Source organism: Trichomycterus rosablanca, chromosome 7 (genome assembly GCF_030014385.1).
Source record: "Trichomycterus rosablanca isolate fTriRos1 chromosome 7, fTriRos1.hap1, whole genome shotgun sequence".
Taxonomy (NCBI): Eukaryota; Metazoa; Chordata; class Actinopteri; order Siluriformes; family Trichomycteridae; genus Trichomycterus; species Trichomycterus rosablanca.
Genome location: NC_085994.1, coordinates 6,462,992 through 6,484,656, shown reverse-complemented (window position 1 = coordinate 6,484,656; position 21,665 = coordinate 6,462,992). Strand labels below are relative to the sequence as shown.

At 43.1% G+C, this 21,665-nt stretch overlaps 1 protein-coding gene across 3 annotated transcripts in view; it reads left to right on the top strand.

The window, feature by feature from the left end:
• The window catches only part of dmxl1 (Dmx-like 1), a 74,097-nt gene extending 52,455 nt beyond the window's left edge, over positions 1-21,642 (top strand). For 2 of the 3 annotated variants that reach the window (XM_062998907.1, XM_062998905.1), the window contains 18 exons: positions 361-500; positions 687-929; positions 1,949-2,160; positions 2,241-2,386; positions 2,488-2,573; positions 2,688-2,889; positions 5,070-5,187; positions 7,272-7,337; positions 10,455-10,541; positions 10,642-10,763; positions 13,230-13,371; positions 14,370-14,430; positions 14,650-14,777; positions 18,332-18,409; positions 18,504-18,595; positions 18,741-18,793; positions 18,917-19,134; positions 19,608-21,642. In XM_062998907.1, the coding sequence (XP_062854977.1) occupies positions 361-500; positions 687-929; positions 1,949-2,160; positions 2,241-2,386; positions 2,488-2,573; positions 2,688-2,889; positions 5,070-5,187; positions 7,272-7,337; positions 10,455-10,541; positions 10,642-10,763; positions 13,230-13,371; positions 14,370-14,430; positions 14,650-14,777; positions 18,332-18,409; positions 18,504-18,595; positions 18,741-18,793; positions 18,917-19,134; positions 19,608-19,832 (2,419 nt within the window). In that variant the 3' untranslated portion in view covers positions 19,833-21,642. The remainder of the gene's footprint in view (positions 1-360; positions 501-686; positions 930-1,948; positions 2,161-2,240; positions 2,387-2,487; positions 2,574-2,687; positions 2,890-5,069; positions 5,188-7,271; positions 7,338-10,454; positions 10,542-10,641; positions 10,764-13,229; positions 13,372-14,369; positions 14,431-14,649; positions 14,778-18,331; positions 18,410-18,503; positions 18,596-18,740; positions 18,794-18,916; positions 19,135-19,607) is intronic. The other variant, XM_062998906.1, reaches the window with a different exon arrangement.
• Positions 21,643-21,665: the final 23 nt, after the last annotated feature.

Genomic DNA, 21,665 nt, shown 5'->3' with positions numbered 1-21,665 from the left:
ACTCACATTTCTTTGTGTTTGTTAGCCTTGAAATTTAGGCATTGAAATTTTTAAACAGGACACACTGCAAGTTACAATGACTTTCATTCCAGTTTGCGATTAGACTAGTAGTGAACAACTGAACTACCGTGTGATGCCACAAGAGCTGACCACTGGTGACCATTTACAAGGAACTGTACTCGTATGAAACTTGATGAAATCTTGATTCTGATTGGACAGTTTAACCCTATATTCTTATATCATCATATATTATTCTTGCTGTTTTAAGTCGACATTCCAAAAATCAGAGTATTTGTGCAGAAAAGAAAAGTCATGAAGACGACCTAAAGTGTGATTTTAATAACTTTGCTCTTCCATCAGGAACTTCCCGCTTCCAAATCATATCAACCAGTTCACCGGCACCGTGTACCAGAGCATCCTGCTTTCCCATCATCCTCCAGTCCGGACTTTAAGCATGGACGAAGCCATAAGTCCAAACACTTCTCCAGCACAGTGGCCTGGTAAACTACTACTATAATTCACTGCTTTAATTGATGTCCCAGATATTTCTATTATTCATTTTTCTTATCATTTTCTTATCAACGTTCTTATATCAGTAAACTAATTAGACCTTGTGCCTGTACATTTGTTGGTACTTTTTCTTTATGAAGGATGCTGGATCAACTGTTTTGTGTTTTGTGCTGCAGGTATCAGCGCTCTGGTTCGCCTCCTGAACACAGCAGCTGAGGAAAACCAGCCTGGTGTCGGCGTGCTGCTGTGCGAGATCCTCACTGCCGTCTTCGTCAGCCTGTTTGTGCACGGCTTGGCCACGCACTCCAGCAACGAACTCTTCCGGATCGTGGCCCACCCTTTGAACAGCAAGCTGTGGGTGGCCGTGTTCGGCGGGGGCGCACGCCTTCCTGTGGCTGATAAAACCAGCACACCCACAGGTTAGTAGCAGATTAAACCAAATCACCATTAGGATAGTGCCTTGTAAAGGGGATAATTGCTAACATGGTAAAACAAAGAACAGACTGAAAATACTGGTGGAAAAAGCTGGGGTACATCAAACAAAGACTTTGGTTGGTTGGCTTAGTGTTTTACAGTCTACAAAATCACCAATATTGCATTTTCTTACCCGTGGTCAGGGTTGCAGTGGGTCTGGTTTTCCCATAATCAGTGGCAAAATGCATTAACACACCCTGTACTGGACACTACTCTATCATGGGGCCTCGTCCATTCACGAGACATAGCCAATCATGTCTGTATGTACACACCTGACCTGTGATAACACCTCTGGGGATTCGAACCCTGAATCCCAGCAGCAGTAGGCTAGTGTAAATGAAGGAAATATTTTCTAATGGCCTGCTTGATGGATCAAACATCCAATATGTCAAATTATGAGTCACTGAATCTCGCTACATGATCATTCAATTTCATATTCATGAAAGTGATTTTTAAGACCCTAATTATAAGTACCGATGATAGTAGTGGCAACTCTTATTATGTATATCATAACAGCTTATTAGCATGTGATAATATAAAGTCACATGACAGAATCTAGCATGATATCAGTCTTTATCCTGGTCAGGATCGCAGCTGGTCCAGTTTCACTGGGAAACACTGGGCGCAAAGCAGGAATCCCCTGGCCAGGGTGCCAGTCCATCCCAGGGCTTCAGCCACCAGACAGGCATAGCATTTGTGTGTGTAGACGCCCAGTCAGATGATAGCACGTTAAGATTTGAATACAGAAGCCAGCCGTGGTGGGCTTGTATAATAGACCGCTGTGACTCCTGAGCTATATAAATAAATGTATGTACAATAATGAGATGGTTAACTTGTTGAAGTTGCTTCCTTCCCTATCAAGAGGCCCCACTGATGTGAAGGAGTATTACCACTTTTTTAAGCTATTAAGGAGTTTCCAAATTAACCCAACGTGCTCCTGATCTGTTTGTCATTGACTGACCAGCAGGGTCAAGTTCAGCCATGTCAAGTTCAGCCATGTCAGAGGAGCAGAAGCGGAAGCAGAAGCTGTTCCGAGCACATTCTTCCAGAAGCACCTCCAAAGAGGTACCAGACAGCCCGGTCAGCCCCACCCCTATAGTGGAGCAGGAGGCGTCTATCTTTAAAGAGCGCTTTGTGCCCCCTGAGCTTAGCGTCTGGGACTACTTCATCGCAAAGGTACATAAGACATAATGTTCTATTCAGCCTCATTTGTGTCTTCAGCTCTAATCTGACCTGACATGTTTCAAATCCCCTAGCCTTTTCTACCACCAAGTGCAAGCCAAGTTGAGTACGATTCGGAGGAAAGCCAGGGAAGCGAGGACGAGGATGAGGAAGATTGTTCTGAAGATGCCTTTGACAGAAGTCCTTCTGTTCAAGAACATTCCAATAACAACTCCTACAGGTATTCACGGCTGCATCTGGTTATAATGCAGAACACCATGTGTGATCTGGGGATTTATTCATGCTGCAATGTAAATACATTTTAATTGGCTTTGTCCACAGCTGGTGTCTGATGCGCTTGGCCATGGTGCAGTTAGTTCAAGTCAGTTTGAAATCATTCTACCCTATGGCTGGCCATGACCTTGTGGGTAAGTTCTTAAATCACGAGCTCTCCCTCAGTCTTACTACACCTGAGTTTTCCTGTCTGATTATTTACTTGATTGTTGTGTTTATGCACCGTTTGGATGGTGTTTGTGTTACAGATCTGCCTGTTTGTTCCCCGCTGTGCCACTCTGTGCTGAAAACCCTGCAGCGCTGGGAACAGGTGCTCCTTAAGAGACTGGAGATTTTTGGAGGCCCTCCGTCTAAATACATCTCCACACACCCGGTAGATGTGAATATGGCAGCTGGACCAGCTCTGCTCAGACACAAGGCCTTATTCGAGCCCACTAACACACCGTTCAGGTCTGCTGTCATAACATCATTTCAGCACACACGTCTGGAACTATTGTTGTACTTCTTATGATTTAGATTTGGTTTTGGAACACTGTACAACATAGCTGTAAGGATTTAGATATGCTGTTGTGTAAAACAGTACAGCACAATCTCACCAATAAGTAGCAAGAGCGTTAGCTGAAGGGAGGGTTGGCTGAAGGGATTCCTCGTTGCTGCTACAGTTGCGGCCTCTGCTGACTGGTTGACGGCTTCTGTACAGTGATGAGGAACAATGGAGATGAATGTGTGACTATACCAGAGTTTTTCAAAAAACATGGGGTGCAAAGAAAAAAATTAATACTTAAATAAACCCTTTTTTTTAAATATATTTTAGTTGTTTATGCATTTGCTTTATGCTGCCTCTCTACTAATGCCGATCCCTGCCCTGATTGAAGAGAGCGAGCCCCCTCCGACACGTGTGCAGTACCAACTGCATCTTTTCACCTGCACGAGGTGAATTCATATGCGGATCAGCTTTGTGTACCGAGAGCCACATGCTGATCAACGAATTATCCCTTAACTCTGTGTAGGCACCATCAGTCAGCTGGCAGAGGTCATAATTGCACCAGTTATGAGGTCCCTATCCAGCTCCCATCTTGTATGAACAACAGCCAATCGTTGTTCATGCAGGCGCTCAGCCCAGCCGGATGGCAGAGCTGAGTTTCGAACCGACAAGTTTGAAATGTCAGCTCTAGTGTGCTAGTGTGTTTTACCGTTGCGCCACCTGAGCGCCAAATAAACACATTTTACCAGGCACATGAACACAAAATGAACTTTGGCTTTATGTTACATTTTATAAACCACAGTTGGACCAGATTGTACAGAGCAGAAAGTAAAATGCATTGTTGGTGTTGCCTGGGTTGCGTAAAAAAACCATGGACATAATATGGGTCGCTTTAAAACTTTGAAAAACCCTGCTCTGCATGATACTGCTATCGGTGTGAACCACCTTGTGCAAGTACAAAGAAGCAGTTGGCTACTACATGAGTCTGAGGGGGTGTGTGTTCTGTACGGCCCTGCTCAGTCAAGGTCGGGGTCTGCAGCAGTAGAGGAGACACAACTGGGTAATTGAATCCGACTAAATTAGGGAAAAAGTGGGAAAAATGCAGAAATAGATTTTTTTTTAAAATTGAAGTGTCACAGACACCCGCACAAAAAGGACCAATATAATTAAATGTATGGGGTGGGGTCACTTGGAATGAAATACACCTCTGTGTGGGAACACTGAGAAGCAGTTGCAGACCTGTCGTAGGGGGCATGTGTCAGATGGGGTTATGCAAGTGGCAGGTTCACAATTTGGAATTGAAAATTGTAAAAAATTGTAAAAAGTAAGAAAATTCTTTGATTAAAAATGGGATTTATTGGACATTTAATAATATCTTCATAAACTGTCCAATCATGAGGCTTACACATGTGTGCCAGTATTATAAAGGGTCAGGAAAAGGGGGAAAATACAGAAAAAGAACACCCACCCAAAAATAAACAATATAATTAAGTGGACAGGGGTCACGTGGAGCATAGTGTGGCTCTCAGTAAGAAATACGCCTCTGTGTGGGAACCTAACACTGGCAGGTAATAAAAAGCAGCCGCAGATTGGACACCTGTCAGAGGGGGCATGTGGTGACTTGGCTCTTTTTAATCAAATCGGGGTTATGCAAGCAGCAGTAGGTTCACAATCGTGAATTGAAAGTTGTGAAAGTAAGAAAATTCTTTGGTGATGCATCTTTTATTTACAATGACAGGGAGGGCGGCATGGTGGCTTAGTGGGTCGCCTCACAGCAAGAAGGTCCTGGGTTCGATCCCCAGGTGGGCAGTCCTTGCTGTGTGGAGTTTGCATGTTCTCCCTGTGTCTGCGTGGGTTTCCTCCAGGAGCTCCGATTTCCTTCCACAGTCCAAAGACGTGCAAGTGAGGTGAATTGGAGACACTAAATTGTCCAAGACTGTGTTTGACATTAAACTTGAACTGATGAATCTTGTGTAATGAATAACTACCGTTTGTCATGAATGTAACCAAAGAGTGTAAAACATGACGTTAAAATCCTAATAAATAAATAAATAAAACAATGACAGGGAAAATGGGACGTATTGGAAACTGTATAATGATAAGGCTTAAATGTGTGCCAGTACTGAAATTCACGTTATTCCTTCAGGTCCCGGCACCATTCTGCTCTTCCTGTTAAGAGATTGTGGCAGTACCTGGTAAAGCAGGAGGAGGTTCAGGAGACGTTCATTCGCAACATCTTCACCAAAAAGAAAGATCAGACACAGGTACTCACTCACCCCCCAAGCTCTTTGTATTTTGTGTGGTCAGGAATAAATGCATTGTTCTTGGATGTAGTACGTAGCTATTAATGCTGAATAATTGAGTTTAATGCAGTAGTGTTTTTCAGTTTTAAAATGTAGGTTCTGGTTAGGAAAATAAAACAATTATGTAACGGCCCTTTCATCCATGATGTGGATAATCAGTCCAGTGCTTTTTTATGTTTTTATTGTTCTCCAGGAAATATGTAGCCCAGTGCTGCTGTTTTTCTCTTTCCTGGAATCATAGCTTGAGTCGGTTGCAAACAAAATGTGATTCATCTCTTCAGATCTCTTCAGTCATGCCGACCCCAAGATAATTAATCATAGAACAAAGGATTAGTGTGATGCATTTTATTCAGTTCACATCAATTCGCTTTGTCCCACATTGTGCTTCTTTAGTTTTGCTCTGAAGTTTAGAGGTACAAAAGAATATGATCAAAGCTTTTGGGGGCAAAACACAAGGAGGATGAAGGTCCCTCATGAGTCTGGTTCCTCTCAAGGTTTCTTCCTATAATTTTAGGGGAGTTTTTCCTTGTCACTTTCACCCTCGGCTTGCTCAATAGGGTTTTTGGTCTGTTGGTCCTGAATTCTTAAGTTGCCCTGAGACAATGTCTGTTGTAAAATGCGCTAAACAAATGAATTTGACTTGACTGTTACATTATGCTCCCTTTTTTTCTTTTGGCTGCTCCTGTATCCAGGGGGCGCCATGGTGGATCATTCTAGTCCGCATACCTGATTTGACAATGATTTGACATATGTGTTAAACATGATGTTAAAACCCAATTAAGTAAATAAATATTCTGATCAGTGTTGGGGTGGTTCCGACTTCCATGGGATCACCGGCCATAATGTAATAACAAACCCCGGACAGGATGCCAGTCCATCACAGGGTTCTCGGCCATCCCCCGTCAGACATAGCCAATCATGTCTGGCATTGATTTTAAACCGGCTGCTCTTAGTTACACTTATTTTACCCGGGATTGGGATGGGCACTGAGAGTGCACTTACAAGTGCACCACCCAATGCCAAGGCTGTTCGGTCTGAAGAAGCTGAGTAGTAAAACACTTAATGAGTGATTAGTCAGTAAGTACTGTTTGGTTTATACTGATTAGATGTGGTTTAGCCGTCCTGCATAAGCTGCAGTCACTTTAATGTTGGTGCATGTGGTTATTTTACACAATTTCTCCTATTAAATACCATGTAGCTTAGTAACCTAGCTAGTCACCTCATGTTAATGTACATTGGCTGATTTGTCTACGTCTGGGTGAAGTAGAAAATGGATATAATTTTTGTCACTGATTTTGAAGTGTATCGTGCCTTTATTTTTACATAAAAGGTTTTATATTGTGTGTAGTGTTGCCAGGAAACACAATACATGTATAAGCAGGGGGTGGGCTTGGAACTGAATCTTAAGTGTGAAGCAATGCAATTCAAATGAATACACACACAGTGGAATTAAAAGAAGTAGCTTAGAACAAGCTTGGCAGCAACGCTGGGAACAAAACTGTGATGTTTTTCCCAGCTGCTGTTACAGGTGCACAACAGCAGTGTTATCAGTAATCTTACATCCTACCTGCATTTTGACGTTCTGCTGGAAGGAAACTGTGAAAAAGGGTTGTTGTATCCAATTTGTACAGCATGTGTACAGTATGGTGCAAATGCATTACAGTTAAGTGTGACAACATCTCTTGAATCATGCGAATCATGGAGTAAAAAGTCCACTGCTTATTTAGCTAGACGGAAGTGCTGTGTCTCAAATTGCATCCATAATCTTATACAGTGTGCTCGAAATAGTCTAGCACATTATTTAGAATATAGGACGGTATTTGGAACACAACATCTCCTAATACAGCAAGGTTCATGCTAATGAAAACATTTTTTCCCATTGTCAACTGGTTTTATGGGAACCGCTAGTGCTGTTGCAAATCAAGCAGGGTGTTCAGCACGGCAATAAACTTTTGTGTGTAATCTGATTGTTTCCTTGATGTGTGTTACTGATTAGCATGTTTGATTGCATTTCTTTGTGTGTTGTGACTTTCTCGTTGATAAAGTCGGTTGAGGAGTGCACTGACGGCATGAGGTTGGGGTCAGGGATGGAGGAGCCCGGTTTTACTCAGGTACTGCTTGTTTTACTGGTAATAAAAAAAAACAATGAGTTAGATACACCGATCAGCCATACCATTAAAACCACCTCCTTGTTTCTACTCTCACTGTGCATTTTATCACTGTACTCCATCTATTTCTCGACATACTTTTTTAGCCTGCTTTCACCCTGTTCTTTAATGGTCAGGACTAGTGATCGACCGATTAATCGGCCGGCCGATTAATCGGGCCGATTTTTGGCATTTTTTTAGATAATCGGCATCGGCCGATATATGTGCGCACAAGGCCGATATTTAAACATTGCCTGCGTCAGCTCAGTGACTGTATACAGTCATTGGTCTGGCTGTTGTTAGAGCGCCCCGTGTGTCCATTTTGCCACTCTCCAGGCAGACATCAGTGAATGCACAAGAACAAGGATTGTAATCCTCCAGCCTGTAGCTGCATGCCGTCTCATCATCTCATTTTTTTCCAAATATTTCACTTTAACTTTAACTTCATAATTTTTTATTCACAAATATTTTTGTTAATTTTTTATTTATATTTTGATTACTTATCTAAATGCTCAAACACAATGCACACACAGTTTGGTGCTTAAATAATGGCTCCTTAAAAGAAGTTCTTCTATGTGCAACTGTCTTCACTAAGCATGTTTGTTCATTCTTAAAAACAAAAAGATACTGCTATCTGCTTGTGTATGTTAAGTGCACTGAAACCTTTGAAATAATTTGTATTTTATTTAAAGTTTTTATTTTTTTTATTTAATTTTTTGAACGGCCAAAAGAGCAAACAAGAATATACAGTGATAAATAAATGTTTATTTAAGATCATTAATTCTGTTTTGTTGTATTATTATTATTATTATTATTATTATTATTATTATTATTATTGTATTTTTTAGTTGTAAAAAAATGGTATTATCGGCTTTATATATCGGCCATCGGCCACTTCTTTCGTCTAAATATCGGTATCGGCATCGGCCATTAAAAAACCCATATCGGTCGATCACTAGTCAGGACTCTCCCAGGACCACCACAGAGCAGGTATTATTTAGGTGGTGGATCATTCTCAGCACTGCAGTGACACTGACATGGTGGTGGTGTGTTAGTGTGTGTTGTGCTGGTATGAGTGGATCAGACACAGCAGCGCTGATAGAGTGTTTAAACACCTCACTGTCACTGCTGGACTGAGAATAGTCCACCAATCAAAAATATCCAGCCAACAGCACCCCGTGGGCAGCGTCCTGTGACCACTGATGAAGGTCTAGAAGATGACCAACTCAAACAGCAGCAATAGATGAGCGATCGTCTCTGACTTTACATCTACAAGGTGGACCAACTAGGTAGGAGTGTCTAATAGAGTGGACAGTGAGTGGACACGGTATTTAAAAACTCCAGCAGCTCTGCTGTGTCTGATCCACTCATACCAGCACAACACACACGAACACACCACCACCATGTCAGTGTCACTGCAGTGCTGAGAATGATCCACCACCTAAATAATACCTGCTCTGTGGTGGTCCTGGGAGAGTCCTGACCATTGAAGAACAGCATGAAAGTGGTCTAACAAAGCATGCAGAGAAACAGATGGACTACAGTCAGTAATTGTAGAACTACAAAGTGCTTCTATATGGTAAGTGGAGCTGATAAAATGGACAGTGAGTGTAGAAACAAGGAGGTGGTTTTAATGTTATGGCTGATCAGTGTATGTTTGCTTCAGTACTAAGATATTTCAAGGTTATGTCACAACTTTTCTAAATATTATTTTGTGTATTAAATTCATTGTTTAGTATAAAGGATTTATTTATTTGTTAGCCTTTTAAGCTAATTAAGCATCTTATGAGTTATTTTGATTTCTAACTTTATACGAAACACTCTATGCAACCAAAAGTATTTGGACACCTGACATCAAACATTCAATACAACACCATGGACATTCATGTAAAGAAATTGTTATAATGTCATTTTAATTTTATTTTCTTACTGTTGCTGGTTTCCTTGGAATCAGTAAATGCAAGGCGTACAAAGAACTACAACCCATACAGAGCGTCGATCCATTGCGGGGCTTTGGCCACCAACTCCTTCAAACACAGACCACTTTATTCTGGTCTGTATAAAGTGTAGATATAAAGACAAGATAAAATAAGCAGACAGACACATAATACCTGTCTTGCCATTTGATAAACATGGTGTTAAAACCCAAATAAATAAATCAGTGTTTTGGTCATTGTTGTGGGGGTTCTGACTTCCCCGGAATCACTGCCCGTAATATAGTAACACACTCCGGGCAGGCTGCCAGTCCATCGCTGGGTTCACACCATCCCCCTCTCAGACACAGCCAGTCATATCTGTTTGAAGACATCCGACCGGCTCATGCCACCTCTTGGGAATTCAGACCCGGATCTTGGTTATAGTGGGCTAGTGTAATAGACTGTTGCGCCACCCAAGCCCTGTGAAGATGCTTCCCTACTTTACTGCTATGAGAGTCTCTACTTTTCTGGAAAGGCTTTCTGCTAGATTTTGGACTGTACCTAAGGGTTCTTGCTGTACTTCTATTCAGCCACATACACATCTGTGAGCATTACTAGTGAAAAGGCTTGTCTCACCACAAGCATTCTGATTTTTGTTGGATGTGTTTAATGGGGTTGAGGGCACTGTCAAAGCAGCAAGAAGGTCCAGGGTTTGATTCTCGTTTGGAGCGGTCCAGGTCCTTTCTGTGTGGAGTTTGCATGTTCTCACTGTGTCTGCATGGGTTTCCTCCAGGAGCTCCGGTTTCTTCCCTCAGTCCAAAGACATGCAAGTAAGATGAATTGAAAATACAAAATTGTCCATGACTGTGTTTAAACTGATGAATCTTGTGTATCCAGTAACTACCTGTCCTGTCAGGAATGTAACCAAAGTGTGTAAAACATGACATTAAATTCCTAATAAATAAATAAATAATCCTGTCACAAGCCCAGTTAACTGTTTCCATGCTAATTCAGATCACTGCGTTTGTCCTGCCACTTAAAGCCATGTAAAATAACAGCGACTTTCTTTACATCAGCAATTTACTGCTGAGTGTGAATATTACTCTAGACAGCAGTTAAATGTTAGCACATCAACAAGAACTAAAAATGACGACTCTCTTCACAGACGGAGGCAGATCTAGGTTACCCTGCAGGAAAAGCACGCATCATCCACAAGGAATCCGACATCATCACGGCCTTCGCCATCAACAAGGTGCAGCAGAGAAGTGCTGGCATTTTCTGACCGACTACAGCTTTGGTTCTAGCTCGTGTCAGAGGACGGATGTCTAATAAAAGCTCTCTTGCATTTGCAGGCCAATGCGAACTGTTTAGTAATCGCCTCGACTCATGACATTCAGGAGCTGGACGTGTCCTCCATCCTGGCCACGCAGATAATGACGTGGGTCGATGATGATGCAGAGATGGAAGTTAAAGGGTGAGTTTTGCAGCCCAAATTGTTCCCTTTAGAGGAAATGGTTTGTACTTTTGATAAATGGCTCTAAACAGAATAGCAGAAATGAGGTAACAGTGGAATACAAAAACATGGGTAAGTGTGGTGAACTGAGTGAGGGGTTACAACAGGTACTGAAACATTAGGTCACATATACAGTGGATTTAGGAAGTTTTAGACCCCCGTGACTTTTTGCACACTAGTATGTTGTGGATTGGATATTAAACAGACATAATTGCCTGTTTTCCTCACCAGTCTACATCTAACCAGTCATAATGACGAACTGATAAACATGTTTTTGGAGTCTGAAATCTGTTCACAAAAGCATTCAAAGACCTTATATACATTGTAGAAGCCCTTTTGGCTGCAGTCCCACCTGCAAGTCTTTTTGGATACTTCTGTACAAGCTGCCCATCTGGATTTGGGCAGTTCATCCCATTCTTCATAGCAGATCCTCCCAAACCAGCAAACTGGATGGCAAGTGTTTGCCAACTGCCATCTTCTGGTCACTCCACAGATGTTTGAGTTGTTAAAAGGTGGAATCCTATGACGGTGCCACACTAAAACTCACTAACTCCTCAGTATTACCCCTTATTATGTAATGGACTAGTAATTAGAAGGTTGCTTGTTCTTTTGTTTCTGTTTGATCTTGTTTGTGATTATGATTCCTATGTAAAGCATACTTGGGTACTATGAAAGGCTCTATATAAGTTGAATTTATTATTATTATTATTATTATTGTTCAAGCCCCTCGTATCAAGACACTCGTATCCCCAAGCAGCTCCTGTTTGGTGCCCTTGTTGGTGGACAACGGCAACGTGGACGTCCCAAGCTGCGCTACAAGGATGTGTGTAAAGTCACATTGAACAACCTCCAGATCAACCCAGATGCCTGGGAGAAGATAGCAATGGACAGGAGCAAATGGAGAGAAGCAATCCACACAGGAGCCTCGGTCTACGAAAGACAACAGAGAAGGAACCAAGAACTAATGAATCAACGCAGGAAAGACAGAGCTGCATCTTCTTCAACACCCCTTGGGATAATCTTTCCCTGTTCCAAATGCAGTCGCCCCTGTCTTTCCAATATTGGAAGGATAAGTCACGAACGCATGTGTCATGCATCCACAAACAGCTGCTAAGATCGTCTGTCAAGACGCAAGAGCCAAAGTTCAAGCCCCACTACCGACAGGTTGCCACTGTTGGACACCTGAGCAAGGCCCTTAACTAAGTCGCTTTGGAAGAAAAGCAACTGCTAAATGCCACAAACATAAATTTAAAGTACAATGGGCATGAATTGTGTATTCAGTCAGTCTGTCACTCAGTCACAGTCACTCAGTAACAGTCAGTCAGAACAATAGGGTGTAGTCGGTAGGGCACCATTGTAGTGTAGCATGTTTGCACTTGGTAGTAAGAACTGATTTTAAATAACTTGAAATCCATAATCTTGTCTTTGGTACCTCTCTGTATCCATGGGGATTTCCTCCGGTTTCCTCCCACAAGTTCAGATAGCTACTGAAAGTTGCTTTAAGTGTGTGTGTATGTGTCTGCCCTGTGATGGACTGGTGAATTTTCCAGGGTGTTTCTTGCCTTTTGCCCAATAAATCAGACCTTCATGATATTGAAGGCCTTTATCATTTTTTTATCTTAATACAGTATCTATTTCCTCGGCTGCTCCCGTCAGGGGTCGCAGGCGGATCGTGATCCGCATTATTGATTTGGCACGGTTTTTACGCCGGATGCCCTTCCTGACACAACCCTCCCTATTTGTTCGGGCTTGGGACCTGCACTACAATGCACTGGTTTATGCATCTCAGCGGCTAGGTACCTATAGAACAATTCAGTGTCTCCAATTAGTTTGGCTGCATGTTTTTGGACTGTGGGAGGAAACCGGAGCACCCGGAGGAAACCCACGCAGACACGGGGAGAACATGCAAACTCCGCACAGAAAGGACCCGGACCGCCCCACCTGGGGATCGAACCCAGGACCTTCTTGCTGTGAGGCGACAGTGCTACCCACTTAGCCACTGCCCTTTAATCTTAATACAGTATCTTCAGCATAAACATTTAATTAAAATCATTATTGTATTTCTGCCCAGGTCTAGTTGTTAAACTAAGCATCTGTTATCTCTTTCAGCTGTGATCCTAATACCCATCTTATTTTTAAGAGCCGCTTGACAGTCGCACGATAAATGAGGGTTATATAAATAAGTGTGGCTTTAATGTAGCTACTTTAATCATAAGGTCGTACAGCAGACAACCTGATGTTCGGATTTTCTTATTATTCAAGGTTAAACGTTTGTATACTCATTTCACTCTAAGCAGCAGCATTAGTACAGAACAGTTGCTGATTCCATTAAGAGAAGGAGAACATTAAAATAGGACACTTTAGGACACTTGGTTCAGGATTTTTTACCTTATCTGACTCTGCACTGTTTCTCATGCTATATTTCAGAGGTGATGATTTCTTGGTGGTCCACACCCGGGACGACTTCACCGCTTTGCATGGCACAACACCGTACACCCACAGCAGCCCTGGCACTCCCATTAACATGCCCTGGCTGGGGAGCCACCAAACTGGCCGAGGTGCTGCCATGGTAAGTAACTCAAGAATGATCAATCTTTACTACTTGTGAGTTTGAATCACAGCTCTGCTACTGGCAGGCCGGGCGCCTATACGGACAATGGCTTGCTCGTTCAAGTGTGGAAATGCCGCAGGGGATTCCTTATAACTGCTGGCCGATCAATGTACTTACACAGAGATGGGGGATAATGGAGATCATGGTGTGTGACACTCTCTGTGCGCAATACAGATCTCCATATAACCCTGCCTCGTTCCTATGGATCTACACTATGCAGAAATGACATATTGCCATATATGCCGTATTTGCTTTGCAATGAAATGTTCCACAAGAAAAAATCAAGGACAATTTCATGTTATGTAATGTAGCCTGATGTTTGTGGCGGTTTTTTCTTAGTTTATTGTGTAATAAAAGATGAGAGAACGTTTGCAAGTGTTCTGGTAGATCAAGGATTACTGTGGGTCTGTCTGAAAACGTCTCTACATATGCGTCATGATTTTACGTCACGGGACTGTACTATAGTGACGTTTACGGGACTGTATTATAGTGGTAGCCTAGTGGGTAGAGCTTTGAGCTATCAACCGGAAGATTGGTGGTTCAAATCCAGGCTCTGCTATGCAGCCACTGTTGGGTCTCTAAGGCAAGGCCCTTAACCCTGTCTGCTCCAGGGGCGCCGTACGCTCTGACCCTGCGCTCTGACCCCAGCTTCCAAACAAGCTGGGATATGCGAAGAAAGAATTTCATTGTACTGTACACGTGTATATGTATATATGACAAATAAAGTATATCTTCTTCTTCTTCTTCTAAGGCAGCTGCCCAGGTAGGCAGCAAGGCAGCTGACCAGGTTTTCAGACAGACCCTGTATGAATGTTTTTTTCTCTTTAATTGGTTAAATCTAATTTCTTAACACCGAGTTTACTTTTAATACCGTTGTCACCTCTTATTATTGTTGTTGATGTGTCAGCATTGAATTTCTCTTTGTGATATCCATACTGCTTTATCCTCTTATGCAGCTAATCAAGCGCAACGTAAACAACGTGAGAAGGATGACATCTCATCCCACTCTTCCATACTGTAAGTAGAACCGACCCTTCTTTTGATGTAATATGATGAGAGTAACAGCAAGCAATTAATTCCTCTAAGATTTTGAGTAGAGCACAACCTTCATCTACAGTAAAGGACAAATCCACCCAGCTAGTCTTATTAATCTTCCTGTTAAAACACTTGAGATTGCATTTGAAAGCGTTTGCTACGGAATTTCATCCAACGATGTTGAAATCTGTTTGTGAGCAGATCTCACTGGAGCACAGGATGGCAGTGTGAGGATGTTCGAGTGGGGCCACTCACAGCAGATCATCTGCTTCAGGAGCCCCGGGAACTCTCGAGTCACCCGCATCAGATTTAACTACCAGGGCAACAAGGTGAGACCTAAAAACGTCATCAGATCTGTATGCTCATTTTAAAAGCGTAGGCTTTCAGAGCTTTGTATCGAATCTCAGATGTGCTACATAAACAACGATTGGCTGTTGTTCACAGGGTTGAATGAGCCGGACCAGGGTTCCTCATAATTGGTTCAATTATGACCTCTGCTGGCTGATTGATGGCGCCTGTGGAAAGTTGGGGAATAATGCTGATCAGGGTGTGACTCTCCGTACACAAGGCTGATCCGCATATGAACTCGCATTCTGTAGGTGAAAAGATGCAGTCGGTACTGCACACGTGTCGGAGGGGGCGTGTGTCAGTTGCGAAGCTCCTCAGTCAGCAGTGGAGGTTAGCAAAAAATCTGAGAAAAAGAGGGGGGGGAAAGCGAAGGCTTTACAGTAAAGTTGGTTGGACTTTTGTGTCTATAACAGCCTCCACTCTTCTAGATGGGCTTGTCCCTATTTCATGAGGGTTCACTTCAATTTTGTGAAAAGAGGACGCTCTGGTGGCACAGATGCCATTTGTTTTTGAAATCCAATGTCCAACAAGCTTATGGTCAGGTGTCCAAGTAGTTTTGGTCATTATAGGTCTGAAAACCTAGTGAGCTGCTTTGCTGCCTACTGCCTACCTGAGCAGCTGCCTTAATAGAGAGGATTCTAGTAAGACATCAAACTCATTAGGCAAGTTATTCAGATGCACTACTTATACAGCAATTATGGAGATTATGTCACTGCAGTTTTCGCTTACTAAGCTAACTCAGGCCATTCAAACCAATGGGCTGAAGCCCACACAACCCGCTAGCGTGCCAGCTAACGTCTCTCTCCGTGTACTGAAAACAGTTAAACTCTCTCTAACGAGCCTGGATTTGCAAATTGTGCAAATTAAAAATCAATGAGAATTTATTTACATTTGAAAAGAACTACGTTCGTCGCTCCACATTCATCCGTCATATCTGTAATTTTTTGTGAGAAAAGTTGTGCCGCACTGAATGCTGGAGGCATCAAATGCTCCCTCGTTATTCAGTCAGATTATTGCTTCAAAATAAGGCACCTAATGCCAAGTTCACACTACACGACTGGATCTCTTGTAATCGGGAGTCTTTCAAGTCGGTGTGGCTTTCACACTACACGACTGATCGGCGATAGGGGGTTTCACACTACACCATCTATCACCAACTGGAATCGCAGGCGAGCTTCTCTGGTCTCCCAAACTACGTTTTGTCACGAAAACAAACAAATTGGCTGTTTGACACAGCACTCATTGCCAGTCGGCTGACTCATATCCAGATATTTAGCATGCTAGATAATTACTATCAGTTGCCAAGTGCTCGGCAAGCCACTCGGATCGAGTTGTTGAGCAGTTCACACATAGCGAACGGACGCCGAGTTGCTCCCGAGTCGGCAAATCTAGCGCCAATTAGTCGGCGAGCGAAAATCAGGGCAAAAATTGTGTAGTGTGAACTAGGCATAAGTAGGCAGCATTTTATGGTATCTAGAAATTTAGACATGCCGCCTTCTCACAAGGGCATGCGGAATGAAACAAAATGCTTCTAGGGGCGGCAACGGTGGCTAAGTGGGTAGCACTGTCGCCTCACAGCAAGAAGGTCCTGGGTTCGATCTGCAGATGGGGCGGTCCGGGTCCTTTCTGTGTGGAGTTTGCATGTTCTCCCTGTGTCTGTGTGGGTTTACTCCACGTGCTCCGGTTTCCTCCCACAGTCCAAAGACATGCAAGTGAGGTGAATTGGAGACACTAAATTGTCCATGATTGTGTTCGATATTGAACGTGTGAACTGATGAATCTTGTGTAATGAGTAACTACCGTTTCTGTCATGAATGTAACCAAAGTGTAAAACATGACGTTAAAATCCTAATAAACGCCGCTCAGGTGGCGCAGCGGTAAAAGACACGCGCTGCAACCAGAGCTGGATTTCGAAGGAGCGTCGTTTCGAATCCAGCTCTGCCTTCACGGTCGAGGCTGGGCGGCTATGGACAACGATTGGCCTGTTGTCCGGGTGGGGGGCGGGACTTGAGACCGTAGGGGATGCTCTCTCAGGAACGGGGCGGTTGCGCCCTCTGCTGGCTGGTTGGTGGCGCCTGTATGGAGACGGGAGGGGGTGTGGCGGAGTGTGTGTGATCCTCCGTGCACAGTACTCTGCCACGCTGCACTCGTCAAGTGTGGGTGATAAGACGGTCGATTGGCTGTGCACGTTTCGGAGGAGGCGTGGAACGGCCTCGTCAGCCCCAATCAGGAGCAGGAATCCGCACTAATGAGAGGATGATAGATGGGATGAAATTGGACGTGCTAAATTATAAAAAAATAAAAAAATAATAATAATAATCCTAATAAACAAACAAACAAACAAAATGCTTCTATGTTTGATGTTTTATTAGAATTCTCTCTACTGAGGCAGCTGCCCAGGTAGTCAGTAGGCAGCAAGGCAGCTTGCTAGGTTTTCAGACAGACCCTGTATAAATGCTTTAAGTTTTTTTCTCAACTACTTTCAAAATTAAGGCACCTCAGTGGGCAGCATATTAAAACATCTAAGAATTTAGACATGCCTTTTTCTCGCGAGCGCACATAGGATGACGTAAAATGCGTCTATGTAGAAGTGTAGTAGGCATAGTGTAGTAGGCTCATGTACTGTATTTAATAGTAAAAGTGGTATAATATGAGGTTATATGTTTTATTGTTATGTAGTATTTTGTGTCTGTAGAACAATAGGAGTGGCACAGTGGCTTGGTGGGTAACACTGTAGCCTCACAGCAAGAAGGTCCTGGGTTCGATCCCAGGAGAGGCGGTCCGGGTCCATTCTGTGTGGAGTTTGGAGTTTGCATGTTCTCCCTGTGTCTGTGTGGGTTTCCTCCTGGAGCTCTTATTTCCTCCCATAGTACAAAAACATGCAAGCGAGGTAAACTGGAGATACAAAATTGTCCATGACGGCCACTCAGCTGTAAAAACACACGCTGTTCACCAGAGCTGAGATCTCGAATACATCGTATCGAATCTCGGCTCTGCCTGCCGGCTGAGGATGAGTGGCCACATGAACAGTGATTGGCTGTTGTTCAGATAGGGGCGGGATTAAGCCGGATGGGGTCTCTCTCTCAGACTAGTGCGATTACGACCTCTGCTGGCTGGTTGGTGGCGCCTGCACGGAGATGGGAAAGGAGTGCGGTAGAGGGTGTGGCTCTCCGTACACAGCGCTGTACTGCACTGCACTCCACTCGTGAAGTGTAGGTGATAAGATGTTCGATTGCTGTGCACGTGTCGAAGGGGGCGTGGAGCAGCCTCGTCCTCTCCAGTCAGGAGCAGGGACCAGCATTAGTGAGAGGATGATTGACGGGCAGAAATTGGATGCGCTAAAGTGGGAGGAAAAAAATAATTGTCCATGACTGTGTGTGATATTAAAACTTGAACTGATGAATCTTGTGTAACGAATAACTAACTAACGTTTCTGTCATGAATGTAACCAAAGTGTAAAACATGACGTTAAAATCCTAATAAATAAATAAATAAATACTGCTGGAATTGACCAGTCCTTTGTGCTATTTTCCAGTTTGGTATAGTTGATGCAGACGGAGCACTTAGCCTCTGGCAGACAAATACATCCGGGAACACACCCAAACCTTATCTGGTGAGTACAGCCGCTGCATTATTCTTACTCTAAACACTAAATTGATATTTCATGTGGTATAGAGATACAGAACGTGTTTGGTGTTCCTCTACAGACGTTGCAGTGCCATAACAAAACCGCTCATGACTTTGTGTTTGTGGGCTCCTCTACTCTCATTGCTACTGCAGGCCTCTCCACAGACAACAGGTACACCATGCAGCGCTGGACTCACAACCCACAGCCTGCCAAATCGCACATCATTTTCTTTCAGCCCAGCTGAAATTACTTTTAGCCTCTTGTAGCAGAGCGAGTGCAAATAATCTCATTATTTCTTCACCCTTTCTTTTCTCAGAAATGTGTGTTTGTGGGATACGCTGGTCGCACCTACCAACAGCTTGGTACACGGTACGTCAGCCGTGCACAACACGAACTGTACAACCCAATGCATGTTAATTAATCTACAAATAATAATGTACAACTACATTCATTCTAAACACACTCGTACTGATTTTGTCTTGTCGATTGTAGGTTTCAGCTGCCACGAGTCTGGTGCCACCGTTCTGGCTCTTGCTCCTAAACAGCAGCTGCTGCTCAGCGGAGGCAGGAAAGGCTGGATTAGCGTGTTGGACCTGACGCTCAAGCTCCACCGCCAGAGTTTCCAGGCCCACGACTCTGCTGTCAAGACGCTAGCTGTTGACAGTACAGAAAGCTGCTTCATCAGCGGCTCGGCCGAAGGCAACATCAAGGTATGTTGCATTCACGATATAGATCATTTCTACAGCCCTGTCTTACAGATTTCAGTATCTTTTAAATGTTTGGGTTAAAATAATATAGCCTAGCACCCAGGTGGCGCAGCGGGATAATCTGCTAGCACACCAGCGCCGAGATTCTGAGCTCCTGGGTTCAAATCTTGACTCTGCTGCCAGTCGGCTGGGCGCCCTCTAGCAGGCACAAATGGCTAATGCCTGCAGCAGACATTATAATTAGTGCGTGTGTATATATAGCTTGGCATAATAATACTTTGCTATTCTAAATGTCTGTAAATGTGACCGAGTGAATGTGATGCCTTGGCATCCTGTTTAGGCTGTATCCTATGTGACCTCTGGACTTACCATGACCCTGACCAGAACAAAATGGGTACTGGGTTACTTACTGTAACTGAATTAAAACTCATTTGTTGGCTGTTGTTTTGAGCAGTTTGTTGCTGTTTTGTGTGCAGATATGGAGCATGTCGACTCAGTGTCTACTGCACACGTTCCCCAACGAACACGCCCGCCAATCCATCTTCCGGAACCTGGGCACGGGAGTAATGCAGATCGAAACCGCACCGGGCAATCACCTCTTCTCCTGTGGTGCTGACGGCACCATGAAGATGCGAATCCTGCCTGACCGCGTAAGCGCGTACACCAATAAAGTGAAGAACGACGTGAAGTTTATCATGTAGCACAATGTCGAGCTCGGAGCTCCTTCTGCACAGGGTAAGATGAGCAATATGAACCCGTGGGCGAGGGGGCAGATCTGAGGATCTGTGGGGGTGTAGTTCTGTTGGAACACTGAGGAAATCTGTACAACTGGATAATACAGTGACTGAATCGTAGATTCTTATAATGATGGTCTTTTATTGCTCTCTGTAGAATGAGCATTATATTATAAGCACAGTTTAGGGTGGATAGTTCCCCCATTTTTGATTCTGTCACATAATAGGGTCAGCAGATCATACAGAAGCATAAATATCAGAGAAATCAGCCTTAAGTAATCAGACTTTTGCTCAGCAGTGTTGTGATTGTGGTATAGAGGAATATATTTAATATGTGTCCTTATATTTGTACCTAAAAATGTGTCAAACCAAAACATTGGTGACATTTAAATTCTTGTAGCTTTGTGCTTAGTCTAATAATCTTACTCATATTGGTAATAATAACATGATCCACATGTGTGTTAAACTATATGTAGTCACATGTACATCAGCACAGCCAATCTGCAGAGCTTGTTTCCCATCAATAACAGTGGTAAATATTGCTTATGCATATATAATATTAAATATATATATATATATATTTTCCCCCTTCTTTTCATTTTTATCCATCGCTTCATCATGGTTAGGGTGGCAGCATGTCCAGTTCCACCGGGAAACACTGGTCATAATGCAGAAATACCCTGGACAGGGTGTGAATCTATCGCAGGTCCTCAAACCCCCAGACCCTATGTACCCTATGTCTATGTAGACGCCCAGCCTTTGAGATTTCAGCCCAGATCCTAGAGGTGGTGGGCTAGCCTAGACTGCTGAGCCGCCCAAACGCCTGTAAACATTTCAATTACTCTACAACAAAGCTCTTTTCAGTAAACAGCAGTGATTTCATTATAATGTCATTACTTGTGCTAAACTGGAAACACAATTCCATAATCCTTTACAATACACGCTGACAGCTAATCGTCTCCAGGCTGTCTGCTTTAATAGCTCGGCTAATTAGCAAGCGCTTCCCGAGTTCAATCCCTTATCGCTACTGCGCCACGTCTCTCCAGAACTCGGAGTCAGCAGCACTAGATTAGTGTTTGTTCTAGCACACTCTCTCTCCCTCTCTTTTTAATGCTGCCAAAGTCAAAGTGCTACGCCATCAGCTTATCGTTTTACAACTATTCTTTGAATCAAAGGTGACGGGTGCATATTGAAAGCCCTGCTGAATCAGTAGACTGATGTTTGTCAGCCTCATGGTTTATGAGGAACGATTGCAGTCAGCCGCTGCACAAGAAACAAGCTTATCGGCTGTAAAAAAAAATTTTAAATTTAAAGCTTTATTTCCGGGAGCAACTAAAACAACAACTGTTCTGTTTATGTAAATACAAAATCAAGAATATCTTGAGTATTTAACAGCAAAATGTTCAAAACCCAGTTTACACAAATATTTATAACCGTGTCCTTTGTTAGATCTTTGATACTCTTAGTTTTTAGAAGAACTTAGAAGAACATTCATGCCATCGGTACATTGTAAGCAGTGTAAGTGTACTCAATCACTGTTAGGTGAGAGTAGAATATCATGCCTATATACTTCAAAATACTTCATGGGGGTGGGTTAAATAAGCAGGTGAAATAAGGAGCCTGGTGTGTGTTGCTAGTAAAGCTTTTTCCCTTAAAAACTTTGAAATGTGAATAAACACAAATACATTTAATTTTATAACGATATAAATACTATTGTAAATCAGACTGTAATTTAATGAAGCAGATGTAATATTATAATAAATGAACCAAAGTGTAAGTGTGGAGTCTTCTTGCTTTTTA